General features: G+C 42.5%; 1 protein-coding gene across 1 annotated transcript; it reads left to right on the top strand.

The window, feature by feature from the left end:
- Window positions 1-230: 230 nt before the first annotated feature.
- Window positions 231-1,745, top strand: Rpl31l9 (ribosomal protein L31 like 9). The gene is made up of 2 exons (XM_039091202.2): window positions 231-408; window positions 600-1,745. Exon 2 carries the CDS (start codon window positions 1,322-1,324, stop codon window positions 1,694-1,696), a length of 375 nt encoding a protein of 124 aa, XP_038947130.1. The 5' UTR covers window positions 231-408; window positions 600-1,321; the 3' UTR covers window positions 1,697-1,745.
- The last annotated feature ends 7,621 nt before the right edge of the window (window positions 1,746-9,366 follow it).

The following is a 9,366-nucleotide window of genomic DNA, read 5'->3' on the forward strand; positions in this document are numbered from 1 at the left end:
TCGGTCATGCTCCAGTGAGTATATGGGTAACACAAACTAGGGTTGTTCTTTTCCTACTCTACTCCTTTTCTCCTTCTTTTTCCCTTTCTTTATATGTGTGGGAGTTTTTGGCAAACCTGGGAGGACTGGGATGTGACATTCCCAAATAATCGATAAAATATTATGAAAAAACGATTTCTTTTTTGCAACCTGAACTTACTGTTTCATTGGACAAATAGCCGTTAGGAGATTATAACCGAATGATTGACGCGTCCAGGTAACGAAAGGAGCTCGAATGCCAGTGCTAACGTGAAGTACTCCATTTCAGAAAGACAGTAAATGTGTTGCCATCCAAGTAAAAGCTGCAAAGCGCCGGAGGCTCTGGGAGGCGGCAAACAATGAGAAGTCGGAGCGGGAGACTCAGCCTGAGTGAGTCAGCACCACAGAGAAGCAGAGCACCCACGGGCTCCTCGTTTTAGGAAAAATAAAAAGCTCCCTTGCTTTTACAGTAGAGAGGAGCAGTGTGGGAGAGGGGAGGCAAATGCTCCTTTTAGAAAAAAAGATATTAATTTAATTTAATGTATGTAAGGTTTGCCCACATGTATGTCTGTACCCCACAGGTTTGCGGTGCCCGGCGAGGCCAGGGGACAGTGTTGGATGCCCTGGAGCTGGAATTACAGACTGCTGGATGCCACCTGTGGGTCCTGGGAATCGGTCTGGAGTCCTCTGGAAGAGCTGCCAGTGCTTTGTGACTGCTAAGCCATCTTTCAAGCCCCAGTAGCAAGCTCCTGAAGGGACGATAATTTAACTAAAGAAGCCCTCAAACCCAGGAACCTCTGCAGGGAAGTCTAAGACATTATCTCCTGGAGATTAAGCACTGAAACCAGTGGCTTTGTTTCTTTTTCTGCATTAGGGATACATTTTTATTGTGGAAGATAAAGATGAAGGAAAAAAGAAAAGCCACCCTACGCCCATTATTCAGAAATTTGTTCTAGTGACATCATTGAGACCCATGATGTGAGGAACTTTTTTTAAAGGCACAATTTCAATACATCTTGCTGTTTTTTCCCAGTTGTATAATCATTGCCTCTAATTTTAGACCACGTTACCACCCCAAAAAGAAGCCCACTTGTAATCATTCTCATTTTTCCTAACATACTTCCTTCCTACTTAGCCTTAAACAAACATTAATCTCGCTGTCTCCTATTTTGAACATCTCATACAAATGTGAACACAATATTTGATTGTTAGATTTCTCTAACTTAGCGGTTTTAAGACTTATTCCCGGACTTTCCATCCCACAATCCCTCGCGCCCTTCCTTTCCAACTTGGGGCGGGCAGTATGGCTCCCGCAAAGAAGGGTGGCAAGAAGAAGGGCCGTTCTGCCATCAACGAGGTGGTGACCCGAGAATACACCATCAACATTCACAAGCGCATCCATGGAGTGGGCTTCAAGAAGCGTGCTCCTTGGGCACTCAAGGAAATTCGGAAATTTGCCATGAAGGAGTTGGGGACTCCAGATGTGCGCACAGACACCAGGCTCAATAAAGCCATCTGGGCCAAAGGAATAAGGAATGTTCCGTACCGCATCCGAGTATGTTTGTCTAGAAAGCATAATGAGGATGAGGATTCACCAAACAAACTCTACACACTGGTAACTTACGTGCCTGTTACCACATTCAAAAATCTACAGACGGTCAATGTGGATGAGAACTAACTGCTGAATGTCAAATAAAGTTACAGAACTGCCAAAAAAAAAAAAAAAAGAATTATCCCCATTGCCATATACATCAGTGTTTGATACATTCTTTTTTTTTTTTCTTGATGAGTACTTCATTGTATTCATTTAACACAGTTTGGTTTTCTGCCATTGTGAATGTTGACTTGTGGCTACTTTCTAGGCCTTGAAAAAGTGCTGTTGTAAATATTTACCTAGAAGTTCTTTTGTCTGACATTGGAACAGTCTCATGTCACCTGGGCTGGTCTCAGACTTGCTGTACAACGAGACTGGCTTTGAACCACTGGCCCTCTGGCCTCCATCTCTGAGATTTGGAGATAATAACAGATGTGACCTACCATACCCTACCTTCTTCTGGGATCTGAGTCTTGTGGTAGTAACACTGTTTACTAGTCTGAGAAACTGCTAGTTTGTTTTGCAAAAATGGGTGCTATCAGTTTGCAGCCCAAGCAGCAATGTATGACAACTCTAGCTCTTTAACTTGTTAACATATGTGATTGCCTATAGAGAGGAGATATAGGGGAGAATGTATTCTGCCTGCCCCAGTGGAGTGGTATTTCATTTTTTATTTTGATTTGCATATCACTAGTGACTAGACATGTTGACTAGTTTTTTCATGTGCTCACTAGCTATCTGTAAGTCTCCAAGGGAGAAACGTCTATTCCAATTCTTTGCCCTTTTGAAATTTAGGTCGTATTTTCTTTCTATTGTAATGTATTTTAAGGTTTTTGTATTCTGGGTACAAATCATTTGCATAAATATGAATTGCAAATTACCTCTCTCACTCTGAGTCATCGCTCACTCTCTCGATGGTGGCATTCACAGTACAAGTGTCTCTAATTTGCTGCAGTCTGTTGTATTCCGTGTTTACTCTTGCTCCATGTTTTTAAAGTGGTCTTTGAGAAGGTTTTGCCTAACCCAAGAGAGCAAAAATTAATCCCACCTTCTCTTCTGGGAGCCTCTGACTTTAAGTTCTTGCCTTACAGTCAGGTTTTGGATATTAGGGATTGAGTGTCACTGTGTGGCAGGTGAGTACGCAGTCACCCGAGTATTATGTGCTTTTGAAAAGTATTATGTGCTTCTGAAAGACTGTTATTACCTCACCAACTGCTTTGGCCCTTGTAGAAAATCAGTTGACTATGAATATGGACTTATTTCTAGGCTTCAGATTCTACCCTTCTCATCTCTGTCTGTCCTTGTGTAACTACTGTTAACAATTGCCGGGTGAGGATCAGTTGGTACAGGGCTTGCCTGGAATGCACAAAGCCCCGGGTTTGATCCTGAGCCTCACATCGGACATGGAGTGCTGGTCCAGTCTTATACCATCACAGAGTGGGTGGAGCCAGGAGAAACCATAGCTGTTCAAGGTCGCCCTTGGTTAGATAGCGAGTGTGAGACTGGCCAAGGATATGAGACCCCATCTCAAAAACTAATTGCCTGGGGGCTGGAGCAGAGGCTCAGTGGTTAAGAGCACTCTCTGCTTCTGCAGGGAAACTGAGTTAGATTCCCAGCACCACATGGTGGTTCATAACCATCTGCAACTCCAGTTCTAAGGGATCCCACGCTCTCTTCTGACTTCTGCGGGGCCTGGGTGTGCATGGGGTGAACATGTACGCATGCAGACATGCATCCATACACATAAAATTAAATACATATTTTTAAATAATGCATTTCAAGTCAGGCATATTGGTGCATCGTGGCAATTAGAAGGTAGAATCAAGAAAATGGGAGGTTCAAGACCAGCCTGGGCTGCATGACACTCTGTTATGGCGAAAGGTCAAATAAATACATCATTTCTAACAGAGAATGGGTCAGAGAATAGTCAGAAAGAATTACACATGTGGATGTGAAATTGTCAAAGAACAAAATTCAGCAATAATAAATAGTTTTGTTATAGTATTTTCACATATCTAATATAAACACACATTATCCCCTCTTATCTCAGTTCCCACTAGTTCTTATCTCTCCTTGATTAGTCCCCTTTCTACTTTCTGGCCAATCTCCTTTCTTACATCTAGGTTACAACAAGAGAAAGAGTATACAATATTTCTCTTCCTGATCCAACTTGTTTGCACGTAAATTGGCGACCAATTGTCATGGCTTACGTTGTATTCCTCTTTGTGGATGCACAACGATTACTTTAATCCCTGTTGCGGACTATTTAAGCTGTTTCAGAATAACATTTCTTTCAAATAATGTAATAGACATCCCTCCAATATCTTTATTTGTAGCAAGAATCATCTCTAAGGCTGGCAAGATGGTTCAGCATATAAAAGCACTCGCCACTAAGCCTGAGGACCTGAGTTCGGTCCTCGAACCCACATGGTAGAAGGACAGCGCTGACTCCCCCAGTTGTCCTCTGTCCTTCACACAGCTTGTTTTAACAGTGCTAAGGATCAGACCAAAAGCATTTCTCACATGCGAGGCAAAGCGCCCTCCTACTGAGTTAGTTGGTACACACTTCAGTATGCTTATAGTCTAACAAAATTCAAAAGCATCAGTTTTCTCCTAGTCTTACATAAACATTAGGTTGGTCATGATATCATGAGATATGGAAATTAGGAAGTACCCAATGAAAGTTAGATATTATTACTATAATTAACATTATTATTGTTATTATTTGAATTATGTAATCTTTTAAAATATTTTATTTGTGGGGAGAGGGGTGGCAAGGAAGTGTGTGTGCCACAGTTTGCATGTGGAGGCCACTGCAAATTCCAGATGCGGAACTCCAGTCCTCACTCTGTACAGCCAGTACCTTACCCACAGAGCCATCTTGTTGGGTCCCACAATCTTATTTTTTAAGTGGCTTTTAGCTTTCAGGGGTCAGAACCCATAGCTAAGACTCTAATCTATAGACTGTCTTTTTTTTTTTTTTTTGGTTCTTTTTTTCGGAGCTGGGGACCAAACCCAGGGCCTTGCGCTTCCTAGGCAAGCGCTCTACTACTGAGCTAAATCCCCAACCCCTAGACTGTCTTGGTAGAAAAAGGGTTTGCAATGTTTGTTTGATTGATTGATTGATTGATTCATATGGAGATTCTGATGGGCTAAGAACTGCTCCTGGCTTATTGTGGACCCTTAAGTTTCTACCTTCTAGAGGAAAAATGCTCAGACTCGAGTGCTTCTGGGATAAGAGCAGAATGTGCTCAGAGTTCATGACCAAACCACTGTGCTGAGGACTGGCCTGGTGGAAACCCTCTGCTGGGCTTTCCCTTCTCTCGGGCTTTGTCTCCATCTTCTCTTGTTTGGAAATATTGTTCCCACAAGAATCAATGAGTGTAACACTCATGCTTGCCTTAAGGAAAGGTGCACACACCCTCACACCTCAGGCCCTCTAATGCAATGCTTCCCTTTCCTTAACTCGTTCTCCCTCCCTCCTCCCTTCTCTCCTCCCTCCTCCTTCCCTTCCTCATCCATGAAAATATTTTGCCTGACATTGCCTCTCAGAGCCTCACTTTTCACGGCCTCCAGTAATGGAACACTTCACACTACCAAGGTCATGGGCAAGTTCTTGACTTTGTCCTGATAGTCTCAGCGTACCTCTGAAATCCTGACATAGACTCCTAGTTCCACTCTGAGCCCCTGGTGCTCCTTCTCCAGAACTCCTGTTCCATCAGTTCCTGACTATGCCAAGCATGTCTGTCCATTCCTGACTGTGTCAAGGACGTCTGTCCAGAGTTGGAGCGATGGCTTGGCAGTTAAGCATACAGGCTGCTCTTCCACAAGATGGGAGTTCAGCTGCAAGTGCTCACTCTGAGTGACTCAGAACCACCTGCAACTCCAGTTCCTGGGGATCCAGTGCCCTCACACATAAGACATTCACACATAAACTCATCCCACACACACATAAATAAATATCAAATGAAATAATAAATTAAGGACCCTCTACAGAGATGGCTTAGAAGTTAAGAATGTGTCCTACTTTTGCAGAGGACATTGAGTCAGGTTCCCAGAACTCATGTAGGATCACAACAGCCCGTATCTGACCCCTCTGGCTTTCTTGGGCACAGACACTCATGTGTACACACACAGAGATACACAGACACACAAAGAGAGACACACAAGCACAAAAAATAAATAAATTCTTAAAACATTCTTTTAGAACAAACATAAAAAAAAAGAATGGCTTCCATAGATCAGACTTGATTCCTTCTTCAATTGCTTTCTTCCCTTGGCTTACCGGGAAAATTAATCACTGGGTTTTTCATGTTCTATAAAGCTTATTCTTAAGTCCTTTGTGGATTCTTCTTCCTGCCCATCTCTAATGCTAGAGTGTGGAATCTACCCCTGCCCGCCCCTCCTCCCCCAGTTCCCCTCGTCTTTCTGTACACACACTCTCAACTCAGTTCTGTAGTCCTTTTTTTTTAGATTTAGTTTTTGAATGTGCCTACGTGAGTGTGTGGCATACTTGTGAAGGGTCCCGCTGAGGCCAGAAAAGGTGTTGGATTCCCCCAGAGCTAGAATAGCATGTAGCTGTGGTCCACCCAGAATGAGTGCTGGGGTTCAAAGTCAAGTCTTCTGAAGAGCAGTGAGAGCTCTTGTCCGCTGAGCCAACTCTTCAGCCCTAGAAGTCCCCACTGTCTTTAATAGTTCCAATACTATTCAAATGCATAAGTGAACCACTTCTGAAGTTGTAAAAGTGCCTGGGAACAAGGCAGCTGAAGTATGGGCCAAGGAGAACATTCTGTACCTTTTAATTTTGATCCACTGACACATTAAATTTTTAAATAACCACACCAGTGTGAAAAGATCACAATAGGTTGTGTGATCTCAAGCTTAAACCTACCTGAGAGAAATGGACAGTTTGGAACTACAGGGCATAAGTGGTTCAGTACTAGTGTGAGGGTTTCAGAAAAGTCATTGGAACTGAATCCCAAGTCACTGTGGTGTCCTGCTGAGGCCAGGCTAGCTTCTCTGAGGAGTGAGGGAGTTGGGGAGAAACCCCTGAGGCTCAAAGTGTATGAGGATGTAGCTAAGGCATGTGGAAATACAAGCTGTCCTGAGAACCGCAATAGGATTGTTGAGGGTGTTTACAGTCGGTGCTTCTGAATGTGCGGTGGGGAGGGCAGTAGCGATGAGTCACTTCCTGGTTCAAACCCAGGCTCTGCCAGTAGTGATTGTCTAACCTCGGGCAAGTTTGTTAAACTTCAAACTTCAGAATTTACTTAACAAATATTTAAGTGCCAAGTACATGCCAGGGGCTGAAGACGGAGCCAAAACAAGAGAAAGCCTCATGGTTGGATCATTCTCTCCGGTTCTTACGAGTTCTGTAAGAGATTCTAATGTCTTAAAGTTTTAAATGTTCACTTAATTAAAAGCACCTTCAGCCTCTGAAGTTGAGATTTGTCTTACAGTGAGTGGCATGCTAATTGACTGCCAGGGTGATTTTGTGCCTTAGGAGTTTCAAAGAGTGAAGGCATAGGCTAGGCAGTGGATTTAGTGAATTATGTTCAAGATATAAAGTTTGCTGAAGGACTTTACATTGCAAATATGCCATAGCCAAGAAACAGCTCAGCTATTTCTCAAGAAAAGACTGGAGCTGTGGTGCAGACAGTCAGTGGAATGCAGAACTAAAACTAATTCTATACCCTGCTGTGATAACCAGAACATGCTATGCTGCTAAGTGAAAAAGGGTGGAGGGAAAATGCCAGTAGGATACTTCTGTTTATGTCCAACATGGGTGTATACATATTTATATATACATGTGTTTGCTTATATATTCAAAACTGAAATGAGAGAGAAAATGTCTTGTCTTAAAATGATTGCAAGCAATCTATGGGAAGAGAAGGACTAAAAGTAGAAGGATGGAGAATAAAAAGTAGACTTTTCAGAATATACATTGTTTTAATGGGTTTTATTTCAAATCTTGCCAAACTAAAATGGAAAAGAGTAATCCTAAAATTTTCAAAAACTATAGGAAACAACTGAGCTCATATATATCTATTAATATATGACTCAATCATACAGAGGGAGTTTATATGGCCTGGTTTTAAAATGCACTAATTTAGCTATATATCCTCACTAGGATATAGCTGGAATTAGGACCATACCAAGAGATGCATTTAAACTGCTTTTGATACAAGTATCCGTAAGTCTGCATTGTATAGATATGCATAATTTAACATTGTTATTCTTGTCTTTCTACTTAAGGAAAATAAGTATATTGATAGTCTCAGAAACCAGCAGTATCAGTGTAACAGAAATGATATAAAAATAAAATCAAAGTTAAATAAAAACCTTGTGTTTCTATATTTGAATTGAATGAACTCATGAGTTTTGTGACAGGGGAGGCATGAGGGAGGGAGGGAGGGAGGGAAGGGGAGGAGAGAGAGAGAGAGAGAGAGAGAGAGAGAGAGAGGTGAGAGAGAGAGAGAGAGAGAGAGAGAGAGAGAAAGAGAGAGCGCGCTTAGGTCTGTCCATTAAAAAGAATTAAAATTGACAACAAACTTAATAGCAATTACTATCTGGTAAAGGAAGCCAGAAGCCTAAGTTCCAGATAGAAAAATATGTAAGGTGCATCTGAGAGCTGGCTCAGCAGACAAAAGTGCTTGGCTTGCCATGCAAACCTCATAACCTGAGTTTGATCCTCGAAATTCACAAAAACAAAATAGCACACAGCCTTAATGCCAGTATTCCTGGGCTGATATGGGAGGCAGAAGTCAGAAAGCAGGAAGCAGCTTGCAGGTCTGCTTAGTGTATGCAAGTGTGTACATGCGTGAGCGCACGTGCATGCTTGTGTGTGTGTGTGTGTGTGTATGTGTGTGTGTGTGTGTGCATGCATTTAGTGTAAAACAAGGAAATTCTCAGAGACTTTTGAGAGTGTCTTGAAGAGACCCTGAAAGATTAGCATAATCTGAAATGTCCAGACATTTTTTTTCTTTTTTTTCGGAGCTGGGGACCGAACCCAGGGCCTTGCGCTTGCTAGGCAAGTGCTCTACCGCTGAGCTAAATCCCCAACCCCCAGACGTTTTTTAACTCTTGAATTCATGAAATTGAAGAAAATAAAGACCCTCGGGTTACCTTCGGGGCTCTGGGACCCAGCTCCTCAGACCTAGGTTGCAGAGCGCACTCCTCAGTCCACCTCTTGCCATGAGCAGCCGTCTGTGCAGTGCTGGGGTATTTTTGAGTAAATGAGTAAATGCTAGACCCCCATGTGCTGGAAAACAACTGGAACGCTCCAGTTGGACAAGCGAGGCTGGATGGAAAAAGTTGTTTCCGGATAAAAGAATATTTGAGCGCTGGGGATGTGACTGCTTGCTCGGCACATGTAGGGCCACAGATCGATCCCCAACTTTTCACAGAGAATACGGTTGGTTCTCTCTATCCACTGCTGAGAAATCGAGAGCCAACAGAGAGTTCTAAGATCTGTCCTTTTAACTGTTAAATATTTCCTTTAACTTTTCAAGGATTTAGTGCTCCAGCCACATTCTTGATTTTGAAAGAAAAAACAAAAAAACAAAAAAACAAAAAACAATCCAACCCAGGGCTTTTTTGTTTGACAAATGAATACACATTGGCGGGAACAGGGTTCCCAGTGTGCCGATGGCTTCAATGGTCTTGCTGTATAAAATCAGTAAATCCTGCACGTGGCCTCCCATTTGATAACGTGTACAAAAGTAGACTTTATAGTTCATTACCAGTCTATTCTT

This window comes from Rattus norvegicus, chromosome 13, assembly GCF_036323735.1.
Source record: "Rattus norvegicus strain BN/NHsdMcwi chromosome 13, GRCr8, whole genome shotgun sequence".
NCBI lineage: Eukaryota > Metazoa > Chordata > Mammalia > Rodentia > Muridae > Rattus > Rattus norvegicus.

Excerpts from the sequence above, each read along its gene's own strand:
- Rpl31l9 (XM_039091202.2), top strand. The coding sequence starts at position 1,322 with ATGGCTCCCGCAAAGAAGGGTGGCAAGAAGAAGGGCCGTTCTGCCATC.